This window comes from Littorina saxatilis, linkage group LG9, assembly GCF_037325665.1.
Source record: "Littorina saxatilis isolate snail1 linkage group LG9, US_GU_Lsax_2.0, whole genome shotgun sequence".
Taxonomy (NCBI): Eukaryota; Metazoa; Mollusca; class Gastropoda; order Littorinimorpha; family Littorinidae; genus Littorina; species Littorina saxatilis.
Window position 1 is genome coordinate 51,454,935 of NC_090253.1, and position 21,208 is coordinate 51,476,142.

General features: G+C 40.2%; 2 protein-coding genes and 2 long non-coding RNA genes across 4 annotated transcripts in view; all 4 read right to left on the reverse strand.

Moving 5' to 3' along the window:
- Positions 1–21,208, reverse strand: part of LOC138976412 (uncharacterized) — a 556,176-nt gene that overhangs the window by 303,375 nt on the left and 231,593 nt on the right. The gene's annotated exons all lie outside the window — the stretch shown is intronic.
- The window catches only part of LOC138976411 (uncharacterized), a 151,356-nt gene that overhangs the window by 24,542 nt on the left and 105,606 nt on the right, over positions 1–21,208 (reverse strand). The gene's annotated exons all lie outside the window — the stretch shown is intronic.
- LOC138976399 (tripartite motif-containing protein 54-like) lies at positions 219–11,336 on the reverse strand. The gene is made up of 3 exons (XM_070349252.1): positions 11,215–11,336; positions 2,746–4,511; positions 219–2,360 (listed from the first exon to the last, which is right to left on the reverse strand). The coding sequence occupies exon 2, from the start codon at positions 4,448–4,450 to the stop codon at positions 2,753–2,755; it is 1,698 nt and encodes a 565-aa protein (XP_070205353.1). The 5' UTR covers positions 4,451–4,511; positions 11,215–11,336; the 3' UTR covers positions 219–2,360; positions 2,746–2,752.
- Positions 12,136–19,604, reverse strand: LOC138976405 (uncharacterized). The gene is made up of 4 exons (XM_070349258.1): positions 19,224–19,604; positions 18,591–18,803; positions 18,032–18,185; positions 12,136–17,204 (listed from the first exon to the last, which is right to left on the reverse strand). The coding sequence occupies exons 1-4, from the start codon at positions 19,602–19,604 to the stop codon at positions 16,942–16,944; spliced, it is 1,011 nt and encodes a 336-aa protein (XP_070205359.1). The 3' UTR covers positions 12,136–16,941.

A 21,208-nucleotide genomic window follows, 5' to 3' on the forward strand; every position in this document is an offset into this window, starting at 1 on the left:
GATCTAATCGAAATAAGAGTTCCTTTGTTTGTGTTGTTTTGTTCAGTCAGTTGGTCTGTCTGTCTCTCTGTGTGTCTGCATGTATCTCTGTCTCTCTCTCTCTCTCTCTCTGTTCCTCTTTGCATGTCTTTCTGTCTGGCTGGCTCTCTCTCTGTCTCTCTCCCTCTCTTTCTTTCTCTCTCCCGCTTTTATTTACATTATTATTAAACAGTATCCTCTTTTCCAAATACTATTTATTTACTTTCAATTGTCTCGTTCACATTTAAAACACGTCAATGTAATATGCATTATGCCATTCACTCACATATATAACTTCTTTTTGGCATGTAATCACTGTAAACCCATGTCGCAGTTCTCCTGAAAGTGTATTACCTTATCTTATTTTAACCCTATCACCGTCCACCATTAAGAAGTCTGAGTACTCAACAAGTAGTACGTAATTACCTACCAACACCTAATTATCTATATTGTCACTCATTTTTCTTCCAGGTATTCCTTTCTATATCAGAAACATCATTACTGTATACATCAACTCTTTACGAACATCATCAAATGGACATATAGTTACAGATAAACTTAAGTGGACAATGTACATCACATTTATAAACAATCATCAAATAACGTTACCAATTGTTGAGAAATAAAAAGCAAATAGATTCAGCGAGGCAACCACATATTTGACGGAGCTCTCTTTATTCATGCTTGCTTACCAATCAGGCCATCTTCACCAGTTAATCAATGCATCATTCATTGATTAATTCATTTAGGCTATGCATCGTTCACCCGTTCGTCATTTATTGGCCCGTTTGTTTAATCAGTCATTAATAATTAATTTTGTTCGTTCATTGTGTTCATGTATCCAATAAACATTTACCAACACATACCAGCAACCTGCACAAAACGGTGTTTATGCACGTTAAAATTAAAACCTGTTAATGTTAGAACGAACAATCTCCTCGTCAAGTTATTCAAGCACGCAAGCATTCTAAGTAAAACAAATTACAAAGATATCTGCAACTGTCGATTTGTTATTTAATTTATGAAAACAACTAAATGATAACAACTAAATGATAACAACTAAATGATAACAACTAAATGATGACAACTAAATGATGACAACTAAATGATAACAACTAAATGATAACAACTAAATGATAACAACTAAATGATAACTACTACGATTGTCCTTTCTAAGCAGCCTTAGAAGTTACACTTGAGAGTCTCAGATACATTTCACTTTTCATTTTATTTTCATTACCTTTATTGTCCCATCACTGAGAAATTCGGGTCGCTTCCTCCCAGTGGAAAGCTAGCAGCAACGGAGTCGCGCTACCCAGGTGTATGCGGGTTTAGGTGTAATCAGCCACCTACACAAATTGCAGATGGACCAAGGTCTCTTACGTGCCACAGTAGTGACATGGGGATGGAACATGGGCACCGTCTCTGATTTTGCACAAAAAGTTGACCCGTGTTCGTCCCGATCCCGGAATCGAACCCGTGACCCTCGGATCACAAGTCCAGTGCTCCACCAACTGACCTACCGGGCCCCCAACAAATAAGTACGACAAAAACTGACCTCCCGATAGCAAGTAATCTAGCTGAAAGGCGCCTTACATATCCCTGTGTTGGAACCAAAGGAACGATGATGCAACATAGCACATGGGACACTCTCACGACACCAGTCAAATAATTCAAAATCAGCGAATTGATATAGGTCAAAATCAGCATGTTAGCATTGCCTTGGTGCATTTAGTACATGTATGTTACAGAGTACATGAGCACTCCCATGACATCAGTAGAATGAATCAGCAAGTTGAAACAGACCCAGAATCAGCAAGTTGAAACAGACCCAGAATCAACAAGTTGAAACAGACCCAGAATCAGCAAGTTGAAACAGACCCAGAATCAGCAAGTTGAAACAGACCCAGAATCAGCAAGTCCAGTCTACAAAGAATATGTTTCTCTGTGTGAGTCTCTCGGTCACAGAGATGTAACAGTAACAGTACAGCTAGGAGCACTCCCATACAAAAAAGTGAAATAAATCAAACAAACAAAATCAGCATTTTGAAATAAAAATAAATCAGCATTTTGAAATCAAACAAAAGCAGCCTGCTGAAATCAATTAAAAGCAGCGTACTGAAATTAATCAAAGTCCTCTCTGAAGTGCACGTTCCCTAGCTATCTGTATCAGTGTATTCATGCCTTGAGCACAGTGGTGTGACAGAGTGCGGGAGCACACCCATGACACTAGTTAAGGCAATCACAATCAGCGAGTCCAGTCTACAGTGCATGTTACATATAACTGTGTTGGTTCCATGGGCACATTTCTGTCACAGAGTTCTGGAGCGCTCCCGTCAAACCTGAAATATATAAACAAATCTCATTAGTCAAGCCTTAACAGTCATCTTCACTGTACTCGTCAATATCCGTCTAGACGTTATCCAATGGCAAATTATTTACGTTAGGCATATTCATCTTCCACCATCGTAGTATTGCCTTGGATTATCACTTTGGGATTACATTTAAATGCGTATAACACACATTGAGAGAGACAGAGACACAGAGCGAGAGAGAGAGAGAGAAAGAGAGAGAGAGAGAGAGAGAGAGAGAGAGAGAGAGAGAGAGAGAGAGAGAGAGAGAGAGAGAGAGAGAGAGAGAGGCATACATAATTATAGACAGACGGACAGACAGATAAAGAGACCAACAGCTATAAGCAGACGGAATTGAAAGATTGTAACTGCCTACCTGTGTATCACTTATCGACGGGCTCCATACAGAGGATGGTACCACCCCTGCAGGCCAGCCACAGGCGAGCGGAGACATCCACAGTGATGGCGGTGGGTTGGATCAGCCAAGGACAGCCTTGGGCAAGGAAAGGTACTTTTGACAGTTTACCAGATGGCAAATGCACAGAATGAATACAGTCATTGAGCTCATCAGCCACCAGAAGCACTTGTTCACCGTTTAGTTTGTAGAAACACACGTCGGACGGCTGGAAGCAAGAGAGATGTGCAGGAGGGTTGTAGGTGCTGACAGGATAACCTCCCGGTCTCTGGTACAGTTTCACTTTGCGCCACATTTCAAGGAACGTGGGCTCCTCCACGACGGCGAAGAACTGTCCTGTCTCGTCCACGTCGAATGCACGATGAGCTCCCACGTTGATGGAGAATTCGGTTTTCTTTTCTACCGTTAATGGATTTGACGATGTCACTTTGACATTGACGACGTCTGCCTTACCTGACAAGTTGTTGCTCAGTCGGAAGTGTGCAGTCGTCCGTGATTTGCTGTATGAGGTAATACAGCCGACTCGAGGGCTTTCAGACATTAGTATTCCTTTGGCAATCCTTTTGCAAAACACTTTTCCGACAAAGGCACTACTTCGTATGTACTCCCCATCCTCACTAAATCTTATTCCCACAGCGTCTCCCTTCAGCCCGCGCCGCTCATACGACACCCTCACACAAGGTGGGTCACTATCAACATGACAGAGAGAAAAGACCTCAATGTCAGCCTCCTGCCCGCACGGGAACCGCTTCACCACCCTCACTTCAGGCGCTGCAACCTCCATCTCCATCTTGGTCACCGTGCCCATGAAGTCACGTGTCTTCTGCAGTATGACGTCACCCGTGACTTTGAAATGGAGGACGGGACGACAGACAGTTTTCCACCCATGTGACGTCAGCTTGGCCAACGCTTGCTCACTACCGCGTCCTGTCTTCAACTCTTGGACAACAGAGATGACATCACTCGCTTTTACGAAGTTCGAGGCACGTTCAACTTGTCGCTTAATTCTCAAGAGTTCTTTCAGGTTGTTTTCTTGCTGTTTCAGGATCGTGTCGATGTCACCATCAATGTCTGTGCTAACATTATTAAGCGAGTCCAGGGCCTCATCTCTGAACTTGTCGGCAGCGGCCACCATGACGGCGTGTCGGTCACGTATGTTTTTCTCCACTGCCGCCTTCTTGTCCAGCACGGCCTGCTGCTCTGCTCTCGTTGTCTTTAGACTTTCTCTGAGGTCTTTCTCTGCTTTCTGTATGCGAGCTTTTTCAGTAATTATTTCTTCCCGTTTCTGTTGGATGGCTGTAGGTAGGTCTTCTGTTTGGTGCTGCTCGTGTTTGGTCATCTTACAGTTGATACAGATGGCCTCTTGACACCTGATACAGTAAAACTCCAGCTCTCTCGTGTTGTGGATTTTGCACATCTCCTTGCTGTTCTCTGCCTGTTTCCTGAGGTAAAAGTTGGCCTGCAGGGCGGCCACTCCCCCTTCAGGCAGAGAAGTGGGCTTGCGACAGGAGGGACAGGGGAAGGTACCCCCCGTGTGACGGTTCGCAAGATCCGTGATACACTTGGCACAAAACGTGTGGTGGCAGGGCAGAAATTTGGGTTGAGTATACGTTTCCAAACACACCGCACATGTGTCCATGGTAACTTCATCACTACCGGAAGCCATCTTAAGCGTCAGAATGTCTTCCGATATGACTGCATGACGCACAGGATATGGCGTATTAAATCTGAAAGTAAGAACAAATCGAATGAACAGTCATGTATGTTAACGTTTGCTAATTTTTGTTCTGCAGCTAAATGAGATTCGTTACGTTTGAACCGGCCTGAGGCGTAGGCATGTTTACAGCAGTTCACTTAATCAAAAGTATCAAAGTTGACAACAGAAAAGAACAAGCTATTCTAATTGTAAACATGTTTTAATGTGTTTTTTCATATGTTGACAAGCAGCTGTGCGTTGCCTATTCCCCCCCCCCCCCCCCCACCTTGTTCATGCATTTATTTGAAAGGGTAATTGAGTTTCGTTATATTTATTATTGTTGTTGTTAATGTTTATATGCCTTCAGACTATAGACTATTGTTTTGCTTACCTACTAGCCATCACAAACAGAACAATAATTATTCAATTTTAATGCATATGTCATATTGCGCGGATTGAATTATTTCCCGAAGTAAAGGTCTGATAAGTAAATGTATTAATATGTTTATATATTAATATATCGATAGACAGATAGATAGATATATCATACATGACCGTATTTAAAGCACTGAGTAATTTAAGTGTGATTAACGTACACCTGTGCAAAGCAAACTGGTAAATATAAGAATAAATTCGTCTTTGACAAACATTTTCAAGGAATCAGAACTAGGTGTCGGGGAGTAAAGTTTTGGTTATACAGTGAAACCCGGCTATATTGAAGTGGGCTATATTGAAATCCCGGCTATATTGAAGAATTTTTCAGGTCCCGGCTGAAGCTCTTCTTTTTCTTTGTTAAAAAATGTTGGCTACATTGAAGTCGGCTATATTGAAATCCCGGCTATATTGAAACAAAAATTCAGCCCACGGGACGTTTTTACCTGGCTATATTGAATATTTGCTCCAAAGATTTGTTTAATTTTTTATTTTTAAGAACAATGATTGCGCGGGCACCGAATGATATGACACGCCTCTGTCAGCACAATCAGTTGAGGAAGGGGAGGTTAAACAAGTTACCCCCACTGTTCATCACTGACTGACTGACTGTTAGGTTTTAACGTCCTCTTAGACCAACTTGTCTATATTGAGACATGTATTGGTAATATGCTGAAGATTGGGTTTGTCTCGTCAAAGTATCGAAATACGATCATGATAATCAGAGACGAGAGATGATGCATGCGTGTCTTTGTGTTTTCCAAGCCCTGAGACTTTTGCTGTGAACTTGGGACCGTTTTCGTGCGCATGTGTGCACACGGGGGTGCTCGGACACCGAAGGGAGTCATCACTGTGTCGTATGATTAATGTGTCGTGTTGTGTGATGTGTGCACACGGGGGTGTTCGGACACCGAAGAGAGTCATCACAGTGTTGTATGATCGATGTGTTGTTGTGTGATGTGTGCAAAGTTGGGGAGAGGGGGGGGGGGGAGAAGAGGAGGTTAAACAAGCTATCCCTGATGCTTATCACTGTGTCGTATGATTGATCTGTAGTGTATTGTGATGTGTGCAGAGTGGGGAGGGGGGGGGGCAGGTGGAAGAAGAGCAGGTACACAAGTTACTCCCGCTGTTCATCACTGAGTCGTATGATTGATGTAAACAGCGCTGGTAACTTGTGTACATCCCCCCCTTCCTTTTTTTAGCACTGCGTATCGGACCTACACATCTTAGTGACTTTGGTTGTTCGTTTGTCTGTTTATTTTTTATGTAAGTGTGTGTGGGGGGGGGAGGGTAGGTACTTGATGTGAACAACGCAGGAAACTTGTTTACAGCCTCCTCTCTCCCCCGCCCCTCCTTTCTTTTTCAGCACTGCGTATCGGTCCCGCACATCTTAGAGAAAAGAAGGTTAAACAAGTTACCCCCACTGTTATCACTGTGTTGTATGATTGATGTGTCGTGTTGTTTGGTGTGTTCAGAGGAGGGGGGGAGGGGAGAAGAAGAGGTACTTAAGCTACCCCCACTGTTCCTTTCTGTGTCGTATGATTTGTTTGTTGTGATGTGTGCAGAATGGGAGGGGGAAAAAGGAGGTACTTAATTTACCCTCACAGCTGATCACTGTGTCGTATGATTGATGTGTGTTGTGTTGTGTGATGTGTGCAGAGTTGTGGGTGGGGGGGGGGGGTTGGTGGAGGAGGAAGAAGAGAAGGCACACAAGTTACCCCCACAGTTGATCACTGTGTCATATGATTGATGTGATGTGTTGTGTGATGTGTGCAGAGTGAAGGGAGGGGGGGGTGGAGGAAAGGAGGTTCACAAGTTACCCCCACTGTTCATCACTGTGTCGTATGATGGATGTGTTGTGTTGGGTGTTGTGTGCAGAGTGGGGATGGGAATGGGAAGGGGGGGGGGGGGGAATAGGAGGTACACAAGTTACCCCCGATGTTTATTACTGGGTCGTATGATGGATGTGTTGTGTTGTGCGATGTGTGCAGAGTGCGGATGGAATGGGGGGGGGGGGGGGGTTAGGGGGGAATAGGAGGTACACAAGTTACTCCCGCTGTTTATAAATAAATCGTATGATTGATATGAACAGCGCAGGAAAGTTAATTACATCCTCCTCTTTCCCCCCCCCCCCCCCACTCCCCCCTTTCTTTTTCAGCACTGCGAGTTTGGGGGAGGGGGAGGGAGTAAGAAGAGACGCTACCCCTGCTGCTCATTACTGTGTCATATGACTCGTATGATTGATGTGTCGTATGTTTGATGTGAGGGGGGGGGGGGGGGGGTGAGTGGATGAAGAGGAGGTTAAACAAGCTACCCCAGCTGCACATCACTGTGTCGTATGATTGATCTGTTGTGTATTGTGATGTGTGCAGAGTGAGGGGGGGGGGGGGGGGGTGGAAGAAAAACAGGTTACACAAGTTACCCCCGCTGTTCAATACTGTGTCGTATGATTAGTGTGTTGTGTTGTCTGATGTGTGCAGACTGTGGGTGGGGGGGGAGGAGGTTTCTTAAGTTACCCCCACTGCTCTTTACTGTGTTGTAGGATCGATGTGTTGTGTTGTGTGATGTGTGCAGAGTTTGTGGGAGGGAGTAAGATGAGGAGGTTAAACAAGCTTCCCCTGCTGCTCATCACTGTGTCGTTTGATTGATCTGTTGTGTATTGTGATGTGTGCAAAGTGTGTGTGGGGGGGGGGGGGGTTGGAAGAAGAGCAGGTTACACAAGTTACCCCCGCTGTTCATCACTGAGTCGTATGATAGATGTAAACAGCGCTGGTAACTTGTGTACATCCTCCTCCCTCCCTCCCTCCCTCCCCCCCTCCTTTTTTAGCACTGCGTATCGGACCTGCACATCTTAGGGACTTTACTTGTTCGTTTGTTCGTTTGTCTGTTTATTTTTGTGTGACAAATGCTTCATTTGGCGTCGGTCTGATACTGTCAATGGCTCTGTGTGTTTGTGTGTGTAAGGGACGGGGGGGGGGGGGGGGGAGCGTGCGTGTGTGTGAGTGTGTGTCCGTGTGTGTGTGTGCAGAAAAAAGCAAGGAGGCTCGAACAACAACAGCCAACAGGTGAAAGATTAATGGGAATATATCTCACATCAAACGCAATGTGTGGACACGGAAATAAGAACGTATAGTGAAAAAAAGTTCGGTTATATTGAATTGTTGAAGGAACAAGGAGGGAAATTCAATATAACCGAGAATTGCCTATATTGAAGTTCCGGCTATATTGAAGGTCTTCCCGGGTCCCGTGCCACTTCAATATAGCCGGGTTTCACTGTATATACATTCTATACAAAGCTAATTTTTACTGCATCGCCTTGAAATGTAAGCACAGAGTAGAGAAATGGCAGTACGTTCGGTAACAGTAAACATTTTATAATGAGTTGTACAGAACTAGTATAAAATCAGTATAAACAAACGAAAACGGTTGCTCGTATGTGTGCCATGAACAAGGTTTCTCACTATTTAACACAGCAACAGAAAGCTGTTACATATACCTTGGTTTTCTTCTATACTGCCCGTCATAAACTAGGCAGATGCGTTTGAGTGCAAATCTGTGTGATGAGGCCGTTTATTGTAGAACCAGTTATATTACTGGAAGGGCCATTCATTCCCCCCACCGTATTCAGCTATTATATAAGAGATGGCCAAATCCACCGCCCAGTCGCCAGGGGCGAACAAATTATCAGCCGGGCTAGTAAATCCCGTCTGGCTAATGACAATTTTGGTCAAATGCAAAGCAACTTTTGTTTTTACCATTGAATTTCATTTTAAAAGCCAAATAAACATTGCACATGCAGAAGCTTCCGTCGTCGGCAAAATCGCCGTCATGTGTTAGTGACATGAGAACAAGGCTCCCATCTGGGACGCTGTTTATACATTCACAATTGCTTCCAAACACGCATTTTCTATTATCACGTGAACCTGAGTAAAACGTATCTTGAAGAGACTGATGCTGTAAAATTACAAAAGCAAACAGCATAAGAAAGAGAAGAGATCGACCATTCAAAGACCACTGGCGAGAGATTGCCGATAGCGGAGAGGAAAGTGGTACGTTTGAGTTGGATGGGAAGACGATGGTGGAGTTTATTGTGTTCAACATTCTTAAGAGCATAGAAACAGAAGAACAACGCAATTTGCATGGTTTTGAACAACATTGCTCAAGATGGAACAGGTCAAGTCGCGCGAAACAAAGATTGCTCATTGCAACTTGAGGGAGAAATAGGCTACTTGTTACGGGAGGTTTTATTTGAAGAAAATATTGTTAGTATACAAACTCGTAACTTAAATGTCAATGTCAATGAAAAAGAATAGAATAGCACACAACTTCTGTGTGCATTTCAAGGTATCGCATACCACATTTCAAGGTTGCAGCATTAAGATAAAGGACATATGATGTAAATGTAGAAAAGCGTCGATTTTGCAATTATTCAATTCTAATACTGTTTCTGTAACACTTTTGATTTAAACAAATCTATTTTTTGTTGAAAGTATACTTCCATTTCTCTACTGTTAAGCAGAGCATTCAAGTCAATATAGTCACAATGAGCTTCAGGAGACACACAAATATTTCCCAAGCAGCTTATATTGGAACTTTACCTATAAGCTAAGCAGTTATGTAGTAAATAGAGGATTCACATACCACTTTTATTGAACAACTTATTTTTTCTTTTTGTATTGTAAAACATATCTCTCAGAGTTGAAATAATGTCCAAGCATTCTTATAAGTATAAGGTCTTCCATAAAAAGAAACAGTTAGAATATGTAGCAGAAAGTTAATATATTCAACCGTAAATATCTACCTGATCATCATTCTGATGTGAGCAATCATTGTGTTATCATCCTGCTGTTATCAGCTTATCAGTGTGTTTTTCAAATGTTCTCTTATACACGGACTTGTCGTTATTATATCTAGAAGTCTTTCTGGTATTATGCAGACTAGTTTAACTTATGGCTCAAATGATTGAAGGTTGTTATAGGGCCCCCCAAAAAAATGTGTATGTTTCTGGTCACCCGACCCTACCTATTTTTTTCCCCCGCCGACCCTAGACTTTTTTTTATTGCATTTGTAAAAAAATAAAAAAAATAAAATAAAAATGTCAAAACGAAAGTAACAGACGGCAGACGACACAAGGGGGATAACCCCGCATCCCTTTTGTCTCATTTGTTTTGTAATGTGTTGTCTTTCTCTTTGTATTGTAAGTCCAATCTCTTTGCGTCACTGTATAGTTATTTTCTACCCTGACCAACAACAAAAAAACAAAAAAACAAAAAAATCCCTACCTACCTACCTACCCTATTTTTTGTAGCCACGTTACCAAAAACATACATTTTTTTTTTGTTGCCTAGTCATATGCAACCACACCACAATCTATATTTGAGGGTTATGTGTCGAGCAGTCACTAAAACGTGCCGGGTGTTGGTTGCTTTGAAGGCTGAAAACCACAGCACAACCTTTCCTTTCTCACCATGAACGGGGTCCTGATTTGGCCTATTACGGTCCGCTGGACCCAAAAAGCAACAGCTAACTAACTAACTCACCATGGCAGAGAAAAGGGTACCCTTCACCTTGATACGCACAAGTTACTTCGTTCCAGCTGTTATGATTGATTGGTGGATTTGTGTGGAACTTAGCTTTTGTTAAGGAGGGGGGGGGGGGGGGGGGGGTAGGGTCGACTAGGTCTTCGCTCCACAGTGTAGACACTCTTTTATGGCAAGTCGAGTTATGTCTCGCATGTGGAAAACACATACATGGCCTTTCAAACAAAATTATTGATTTCTACTTCACCAACAGCTTTAGCTTTATTTCAAAGATATATGCAAAAGGTCAAGTTCATTATCACCTGCAAGACTTGTTTTCAGACTTTGCCATTACACATTGCAAGCTGCTATAGTGCACTAAGCGCATCAGATAGCCACGGGTTCCAGCTTACCGGCAGTCTTACAATTGTTCGTCTATTATGGGAGTGAACTGTGAAAGTAAAATTACAGTTATTGTGGAACAGTTATGTCCCTTTCTTTTGCGTAAATGGCCAGTAAAGTGTCGCGATCAAGACAGCCTTTTACTTTCTCGGGTGTGTTGAATGCCTCAAACTATTAATTTGAAAAACACTTTGCGTTAGAATCGCTTACAGCAACGTTTATAACTAATCGCCAGATCACACCACCACAAAGCCAGTCGTCGGCCAATGGCAATGCGGAATAAGCGACATCACTGCTGACGTGGAACAGAACAGAAAGTAGCTAATATTTTCATCGCACGATTATACATTCTTGACAGAGATACACAGCAACACAACTGACCTGTTTTAGTGAAAAGACGCAAGGGTCCGGAGGGTGAAAGTCACATGGAAGGTGATATATGTGGGATGATTGTAGAACAACCCGACCAGTCCCACACTTGTCTTCCGCCTTTCACACCTGTGTGACGTCATCCCACGCGGTCTACTTTTGGTTGTGGTGCACAGGCGCTTGAAAGTGTCGTCTGTGTAAGCGTAGCGGAATGTTTTTGATTGAAGGATAATGACATTGTCAATTTAAGAGGTTTTGTTTCCTATTTGTTCCCTTCCTTCTCGTATACGCTTTGGTTCTCTCTCGGTGAAATAAAAAGCTTGTTTCCGCTCCATTCAATTCATTGAGTCAATTTAGCTGTATTTTTTCAGCATCGTAGTGCTTAGCTGTGTTTTGATGCAGGGGCGGATCAGTTGCTTTGTAAGGGGGGGGGCACTTTGAATCGAAAGTGAATGTGATGGGCGCGAAGCGCCCGAATTTGCTAGGGGGGTCCGGGGGCATGCCCCCCCGGAAAAATTTTTTGCCCAAAAGAAGCAAAATGGTGCCATCTGGTGCCATTTGAACTTAGAAATGGTCATAGAATCAGCATAGAAAAATCTTTTTTTTTTCTTCTTCTTTTTTTTTTTTTTTTTTTCGGGGGGGGGGGGGCACGTGCCCCCTGTGCCCCCCCCCTCGTCCGCCCCTGTGATGTGTGTGGGTGTGTGTGTGTGTGTGTGTGTGTGTGTGTGTGTGTGGATGTGTGTGTGTGTTTGTGTGTATGTATGTGTGTGTGCATGTGTGTGTCTGAATGTTCCGATTTTTAGAATCTAGTAAATAAATGAAGGTAAGCAAAAATAAATAAACACATAAAAAAAGAAACAGAAAGAGTTAAACAAACAAGAAACACTCATGGCAATAGTGCTAGATTGTAGGGAGAAAAAAACACTGACACTTTCTGTTTTATTTTTGTACCAGATTGTGTTGTTGTTGTGTTTTTTATTCCAAGATACATGACAACACGGCAAAATTGTATGCATAACGGGGGTAACTTTTCCTCCAGAGTGTACTGTAATATATAAACATACGGTATAAACAAAGATTCCGTATGTTTACTTTCAAGATCAGTCCATGACAGTTATTAGACAGATCTAGATCAGCACTTTTCATGGAAGGTGTACGGGTAACGTCATCAAATCTAGTTTTTACGTCAGGCGTTTGCAGTCTTGGTGGGAGTAAAACAACGTATGCATTTGGAACATTGGAGACAAAAGTGAGTCACGGGTGACGCAATATCTACACGTACACGTACAGGTCTTTGCCACACGTTCGATCATCTAGAACACTGTAATCTTACACATTACAACATGGCCAGGGAAAACAAAACAGAAGACAACGAACGTGTCGGTACGAACAAAGCCATTTAACATCAGTTCTCAGTCTCTCATCTGTCAAAAAGAATAGCAAGATAGCATGTGGTACAACAGTTTATTCCATAAACATCCATTAAAGCTGTGGTCTATTTATGACTTTCCGGGGCTACGAGGTTGAAAAATAGGGATACAATCATGTACAGAATTCTGTACAGCAAACGCTACCCGAAACCAAACCTATACGGCGTATATGACCTTGAGAGCTTCAGTCAACGCTTGAATTTTGCAGGGATAACATCCGGTTTGCTCTCTCAAAACTGATCATATTTTATCTTCAAGAGAGATCAAGGGAAAAAAATAAACGCCCCGGCGAAGATTCGAACTCTCGACCTCGAGACTTCGTGTCTCATGTCCTAACCACTAGACTACTGCACTCACACACACACACCTAATCCCATCATTACACAAGGAACTTAGTCGAAAAATATCGACAGGGGGCCGACAAATGGTTTAAATGTGAAATGTGTGTATAATAATGGGTGTGGGTCTGAAATGAAGTTAGGTAGAAGTTAACATTTGTTTAAAGAAAAAGAAGACAAGTACAGTGATGCAATATTTATTGTGAAAACCAACGATTGTACAAAGAACATGTGAGGCAACATTATGTCTATGATGGTGTGAAGAAAATTAGTTATGATTTATACTAATATTATTTAGACTTGAGACGGAATAGGAAAAGGCGAAGTGTATGTTTAGACTTGAGACTGAATAGGAAAAGGCGAAGTGTATGTTTTGTGGTGTGAATTGAAACAAAATGAAAAGTGTAAATATCTGGGAAAGTGTTGTTAAAAGACTTTGTTATTTTTTGATTGTTATTTACTATTATATTGAAGTGAATAGCAAAACGCTGTATTTGAAAACAGTATGGGATTTATATATTTTTTTTTAACTCTATGAGGACGGATAACTCCTATATGGCTTAGGCAAATGAGGCTAATTAGTATGGAAGAAACACTCATTTTTGCCCCTTGGGGCATTCAAGGCAAGAAACAAATCAATGTAATCATATAAGTTGTCATGGCAGAAACATAAACCCTGCTGACATTCACACTGGTGCATGTAGCAGAGCCTGTACAACATACACACTAAAAAATCAATGAAATAATATTAGCACTCATGGCAGAAACAAAAAAGTTGCGATCTTTAACACATAGGCAGATAACAATGCCTGCATACACGGCAAAACTGAATGTAACAATATTAACACACATGGCAGAAACATAAAACCTGCCAACATTGGCACATGTAAGAATGCCTCCCCCACAAACACAGTAAAAACCAATGTAATACTATTATGGTTGCTGTGGGTTTTTTTTGAAGTTTTTGAAAAAAGAGAGGTAGTAAAAAAAGAGGTAGTGCAGCATGAAAACAGTGTATGCTCAATACAGGAGACATGCATTTTTCTAGAAAAATATGAACCCAGTTTGAATTAACAATGGTAATGTTACTTCAATGTAACAACAAAACAAGACACATAATTTGCAAGCAAGTGTGAGCTACCAGTACATCCAGTTTAAATGATTGTGGATTAGGTTGTCAGAGCAGCAAAGTTTTGAAAATAGCATCAAGAATATTACTTGGCTGAGGAATTTGTTACACATCAATACGTGGTCAGTGTCTGAATAAAGTGGTACAAGAAATGCAGCAAAATTAATTTAGATTATATGAGAAAGTGTGGTAAAAGTGTGCGTGTAGATTTGTTTTGAGCCTATGTTGAGCGGGGTCAGGCATAATGTTGGCGTCATAGGTGACATGAGAAGTGCGACTAGATTGACCAGACGGCCAGTTGGAAAATGAGTTGCAAAATATTTTAATTTTATATACACATTTCACACAAAAACAGGAAAAAATCCGAAATAACAATGGTAATGTTATTTCAATGTAAGACACAAAAATTGGAAGTGAGTGAGAGTTACCAGTACATGTACTAGAAAAAGATAGTGGATTAGGTTCTGAGAGCAGCAATGAAGTTTTGAAAATAGCATTAAGCATAAATAGATTTTTGTTTTGTTACTTGGCTGAGGAATATGTTTTTAGTGTCTGAATAAAGTGGTATAAGAAATGCAGCAAAATTAATTTAGTTTAGAGAAAGTCTGGTAAAAGTGTGTGTGTAGATATGTTTTGAGGGGACAATTATTTGCAAAATGTGTAATTTTAAGAGTAAGAATGTTTAAAATTTGTGTGCAACATTAGTTCAAATACAGTTGGAAACAATAACTGTTAGTATCTATGAATAGATGAAGGAGTACATGTTCTAGTTGTGGTCATCAAATGAGAATAATATAAGCAGTCCAGGGACAAACAAACCGTGCGGATATTAACGCATATATATGCATGTAGGAAGGCCTGCCCCACATACATGCCAAAAATCAATGTAAGAATATGAACATTCATGGCATAAACATAAACCGTGCAGACATTAACGTATATATATGCAGGTAGGAAGGCCGTGCGAAAAATCAATGTAACAATATTAAGACTGATGGCAAGAACATAAAACCTGCGAACATTGGCACATTTCTTTTTTTTTTTATTTGGTGTTTATTGTTGTTATAACGAAGGTTATATTGCGACGGCATTGGCACATGTAGGAATGCCTTCACCAGAAACACAATAAAAAAACAATTGAATACTAATTATGGATGCTGTGTGTTTTTTAATTTTGTTTTGAAAAAAGAGAGGTAGTGCAGCACGAAAAGAGTGTACGCTCGAAACAGGAGACATGCATTTCTTTGCGAAAATATGAACCCACTTCAAATTAACAATGGTAATGTTACTTCAATGTAAGAACAAAATAAGACACTAAAATTGGAAGCGAGTGTGAGCTAGTAGTACATGTACTAGCAAATGATCGTGGATTAGGTTGTCAGTGTCTGAATAAAGTGGTGTAAGAAATGCAGCAAAATTGAGATTATATGAGAAAGTCTGGTAAAAGTGTGCGCCTAGATTTGTTTTGAGCCTATGTTGGCGTCACATAGCGGCGTCATAGGTGACATGAGAAGTGAGTCTGTCAGTTGCAAAATGAGTTGCAAAAGATTTTGACTTTATATACACATTTTACAAAAAACATGAAGCAAAACGATTTAACAATGGTAATGTTACTTCAATGTAACTTGTAAGATACAAAATTTGCAAGCGAGTGTGAGCTACTAGTACATGTACTAGCAAAAGATTCATATTAGGTTGTCAGAGCAGCAATTAAGCAATACGCTGGTTGTCGCGCTACTTTACGTATACTGTTACCTGATTGTCGTGACATATGTCGCGCTACTGGCTCAGTCTGCTTGGTCGGTTCCGATTACCTCCCATGTATGTGAAAAATATATGACGGTTTTTCTTTATTTTTGTCTCTGTTAATTCACCAGTGGCTATGTAACATGTGTTATGGAATTGCAACAGTGTAAGGGTTAAGTTATGAAAATAGCATCAAGCCTAAATAGAATTTTTTTTTTTTTACTTGGCTGAGAAATTTGGTCAAGGAGAATGTACACATGAATGTTTTCAGTGTGTGAATAAGTGGTGTAAGAAATGCAGCAAAATTGAGATTATATGAGAAAGTCTGGTAAAAGTGTGCGCCTAGATTTGTTTTGAGCCTATGTTGGCATCATGGGTGACATGAGAAGTGAGTCTGCCAGTTGCAAAATGAGTTGCAAAAGATTTTGACTTTATATACACATTTCACAAAAAACATGTAACAAAATGAATTAATTAACAATGGTAATGTTACTTCAATGTAAGATACAAAAATTGCAAGCGAGTGTGAGCTACTAGAAAATGATTGTACTAGCAAAAGATTTATATTAGGTTGTTAGAGCAGCAATTAACCAATACGCTGGTTGTCGTGACATATGTCGCGCTACTGGCTCAGTCTGCTTGGTCGGTTCCGATTACCTCCCATGTATGTAAAAAATATATGACGGTTTTTGTTTATTTTTGTTTCTGTTAATTCAGCAGTGGCTATGTAACATGTGTTACGGAATTGCACCAGTGTAAGGGTTAAGTTATGAAAATAGCATCAAGCCTAAATAGATTTTTTTTTTTTTTACTTGGTTGAGGAATTTGGTCAAGGAGAATTTAACAACAATATGTTTTCAGTGTCTGAATAAAGTGGTATAAGAAATGCAGCAAAATTAATGTAGATTATATGAGAAAGTCTGGTAAAAGTTGATGTCTAGATTTGTTTTGAGGGGACAATTTGTAATTTTAAGAGTAAGAATGTTCGAAACCTGTGTGAAACTTATCAGTTGAAGTAGAATGTTGAAAACAATAACGATTAGTATCTATGAATAGATGTAGGAGTACATGTTTTGGATGTGATGATGGAATAAGTTTACTTTTTTACAACTCTGCTGAGTGTATTTGTTCTGATGTCTGCTTCGAATGTAATAGGCAGAGCTTCAATGATCTGCTGAAGCAGCTCATCATTTGTGGTGATGATTGGTTGTTCCCCCAGCAAAACTTTCAAGTTGTCCTCAAACACGGTCACCTGCTTACCATCAGAAAGCTTCAGTGATGCTCTTGCTGACGATTCTGTGGACGAGGTTCCAGCACAGTTGGGACATGTTCCTCTTTGGTACTTTTTTCGATGACATGCTGTGAACAAATAAGAGAACCCCTGTTAAGTGCAATGAATATGTTGTTAAAGGCACAGTACGCATCCCGTAAACGATCACATACTGTTAGGCTTTTACACACAGTACAAACACCTTTGCATTTGAACGCTCACTGAACAGGAACATCCTGGCTGCTTTCTGTTGAGAGCGAGACATTTTGAAACAATTTATTTGTGTGGACTGTCTGATCTACAATCAGGCGCCTCGTTATGGCGCTAGAACTAACTTTTAAAATCTAAATAATAAATTAACACAAACATTCTTGAATCATAAAAGATTTCATTTTTTATTCATACAAGATCTATGTGTCAAAGCAGACGATTTTTTTGCATAGTGCTCGCTTTCTTTGAAGCGAGCTGCTGTTGACAAGTTCGTGTGAATCGTAGCTGTTTGTTGTGTTTTATAAGTAGAGGTACACAATAACGTGCTATTGCAGATGCAGCCAAATTTCAATACTTATGGACAGAGACTGCTGTTGCTTAGGAAACAGCTGCCATATTGGATTTGTAAGTAACGGTTTTACAGCAACATCATACATCAGACATGCATGATTTGGTACAAGGATACATAATTATGACTTGTATCTGCAATGACTTGTATCTGCAATTATATAGAATGATATTTTGATGACAGACTACAGTAGATATCGTTCCATATGATTGTAGATAAAAGTCTTGTGTATCTTTTGATACGTTTGGTGAATTGTAGGTGTGAACCTGTGATTATTCTGGAGTTTGAGTACTTGAATTAAAAGGAGAGGAATGGTTGCAAAATGTGAATATAAACATAAAAGGTTTGTGGTCTCACAGGCGTTTGTGCAGATGATGTACACATCAGTGAAGAGCACTTCATCGACTGTGTGTAGTGGCGGTGGTGGCAAGGTGTTGAAGTCTGGGTCTTCCAGAAACTGTGGTGGGGATGATGTGATGTCAAGAAGGAGGAGATTGTCATCTTGGACAAACTGTTAGAAAAAAAGTGTTGAATTCATGAAAGCATGTGCTAGCTGGAGTAATATATTATATGTATAGCTTAAAAAGTTGATGTTTACCATTTGTCATTAAAAAAACATTTAAAAAAGACTTGTATTTAAATCCATGGGTTTTCAATCGTTTCAATCATATAAACGTAAAATTTGACAAGTAATTAAGTGTACTTATTGCTACATCAGTGGTACACTTTGGCATTTCAGTGTTGGAAAGAAAACACTAAAAGATATTAATATACTAAAACTAAATCTGTGGTTTGTAACGTTTTGTTTGTTAAAACTGTTGTCATACATACAATACAATGCACTGTGGGTTGTTTTTTAATTAAAGAGCTGTGTGTTTCGCTTCCTTTTACAAAATATCAGTTGGATTATACTTACTTCTATTTCTGTAGACGCAAGAGATGTGAGCTGTTTTCTGTTGCGGTAGGTTTTGCAGTACAGATTGGAGCAGTTGATGACATCTCCCTCCTCGAAGATTTTTTCCGCATTTTGTTGGAAAAGAACCAATTTCGATATGCCCTCATTGTCTGCAATCCCGAGGGCTCGCACTGCGAGACTTCCGCCTTCTTTGACTCGCTTGACAGGGGACACCTGAAACAATGAATGAAAACACAAAATGAAATTATTGCAACAGGTGTGAAAATATGCTGGAATATTGTAATGCAGTATTTTGTTTTTTTAAGTTCAAAAGTTGCAAGTGTGTTTATGACAAAGATCTGATTAGTTAGGCTAGTTTACAATAGTATATTTTTTTAACTATAAAATAACAAAAGCAATAAAAAAAAAAGGAATGTTATTTTTTACAGAAATCCCAAAGTTTGACACAAAACTGGAATGCATTCACAAATTAGTGTGATGAAAGCAAAGAAAACATGTTTGTCTGTAATATGTATGAATATTCAGTATTTTAGAGTAAAGAAGCACAGAACTGTTATGTAGCACTAATAAAAAAATTTAAAAAAAGCAATTGACAGACTATAATGTTGTGTAAGCAATTGGAGAGAAGCTTACTTTTACAACTTTCGCTGTGATAGTGGATCTTGACTGGACGTCCTTGAGAAGAGCTTCACTTATGGTACGCTTTGTTGATTGGTTTGTGGACTTTTGGTCTGGAAATACAAGGGTCTCTGCCAGTTTCGTCTGTTGCTCTGTTGGTTTGAAAAGTTTGATGAAAGATGATTTCGATGCCTTTGTGAAGAGAAAGTGTTCTTGCCTTTGAATTAGATTTTTCAGGGCAACAGTTCTGTGAAGCGAAAATGTCTCATGCAAATGGGCATTGAAGAGGTGGATGATTTTGATGTCGGAGCCATCTAGCAAGGCCAGTGCAATAAAGAAGTGGCCTCTGTTGTTTGAGTTGATGAGTTCAGACTTTTTGACAATTGTTCCAGTCATGGAAACGTCATCTGGTGCATGTGCCTGTAAGAAAAGAAAAACAGATGTAAAAGAAAGATTAGAAGAATATAAATGTATTACTTTCACATGCAGTAGAGTTCTTGGACAGGAAAGGTACTTATTGTTAATGTTACAAAGTGAAGATCATTGATACGTGTTATGTACAGAATACACACAAAATTAATTTTGTAATCAAATCTTAAAAAAAAATAAATGTACAGACTGCCACCCTGTATTCATGAAAATGAACGTCTTTATTTGTCATTATTTTGCTGATCTTTGTCTTTTCGAGACTACTATTGGTGAAGCCTGGCATATTCTTCGAATAATTCATCTGCTTACATTGTTTGGATAAAATTTTAAAACAGTAAGTCCTTGTAAGTTTATTAATCTGCTCAAAGCAATGTAGCTCATGCCTTTTTCGAATATATATATATAGAAGCACCAATGTCAAGTGCTGCCTTGTCAATTGATAATCCCTGTACTTGGTGCATGCCGAACATGGTATGAGTGGAAACTGACTGCGCACATCTCATGTCCCATATATAGACAAAGGAATGTTCAATACGCTTGATAAAGATTGCAGTTTGCGTTCTCCTTTACAGAACATTATCCAAATCAGTAGGCTGAATAACACTGAGTACGTTGTCTGCTGACGCCGGTTGGTGCACAGAGTCATTTGTCAAACCTGAAATTTGAGTGAAAAGAACAACAAAGCAGCCAGCGCAATTGCCGTGCACTGACGACCACGCACCGGATCAAAAATAACACAACCTTGATGTAAATTTGCAAGTAAACTTCTCATTATTACCATAATTGCAGTTGAAAACTGGCGCGTATCGTCTTGGGCGTGGCTAAAACGGCTCTTGACTGAGACGACTCTGTAGACGGATTGGTTCCGTCCTAACGCAGAATGCAAGTGCGCAGTAGAACTGCTTACAAAACGATTATAACAAAACACTGATTCCATTATTGAAAAGGGGGTATCAGGTAATGCCATAGTTTTTACAAATTGTAGCAAAGTCGACTAACTTTACTATGCACGACGTTTGCTTGCAAATTACAACACAAACGCGAAAAACTTAACTATTTGTAGAGTTGTAAGGCATTGCAGACAAAGCAACTGCAAGAAAGTGAGGTTTTAGCAGTGTGGAAATCTGCTAAAAAACGGTCTTATATCCCTTCCGTTAACATGGTTTCGTCCGGCCATACATGTAGGCTCTTATGACACTGACCCTGAGCTGACCCTGAGGCCCTGAAAAGGTTTTCACGCAAAAATTCTCTCGAAGAACCAAATGGGTTCGGTGCATTTGTGAGTCTGTCACATGTTGAAGGGCCCCATACGGGTTGAAAGAGATAAGGTACTATGATACTATCGTGTTTTTTTTGCAAACCTGGTGCACTACTGTTCTCACGAGATAAGTTACTTCTGTTTTGTTCCGTGTTTTTTTGTGTCCAATTGACACCATGTATGAGAGATGAGACAGAAAAGCCTGTTGTGAAAATGCACAAATTTGGAGCAAAAAAACAAACAAAACAAAAGTAACTGTTCTCGTGAGAACGGCAAACAACGACACATGTTGACTGCCCTTAGCTAATTGAAG

Bases quoted from the DNA above. Each gene is read 5' to 3' on its own strand.
- LOC138976399 (XM_070349252.1), bottom strand. From the start codon at position 4,450: ATGGCTTCCGGTAGTGATGAAGTTACCATGGACACATGTGCGGTGTGT.
- LOC138976405 (XM_070349258.1), bottom strand. From the start codon at position 19,604: ATGACTGGAACAATTGTCAAAAAGTCTGAACTCATCAACTCAAACAAC. The intron at 18,804-19,223 runs GTAAGCTTCTCT...TCATTGTTTCAG, and splicing joins TCACAGCGAAAGTTGTAAAA to GTGTCCCCTGTCAAGCGAGT. The intron at 18,186-18,590 runs GTAAGTATAATC...TTTTTCTAACAG, and splicing joins TTGCGTCTACAGAAATAGAA to TTTGTCCAAGATGACAATCT.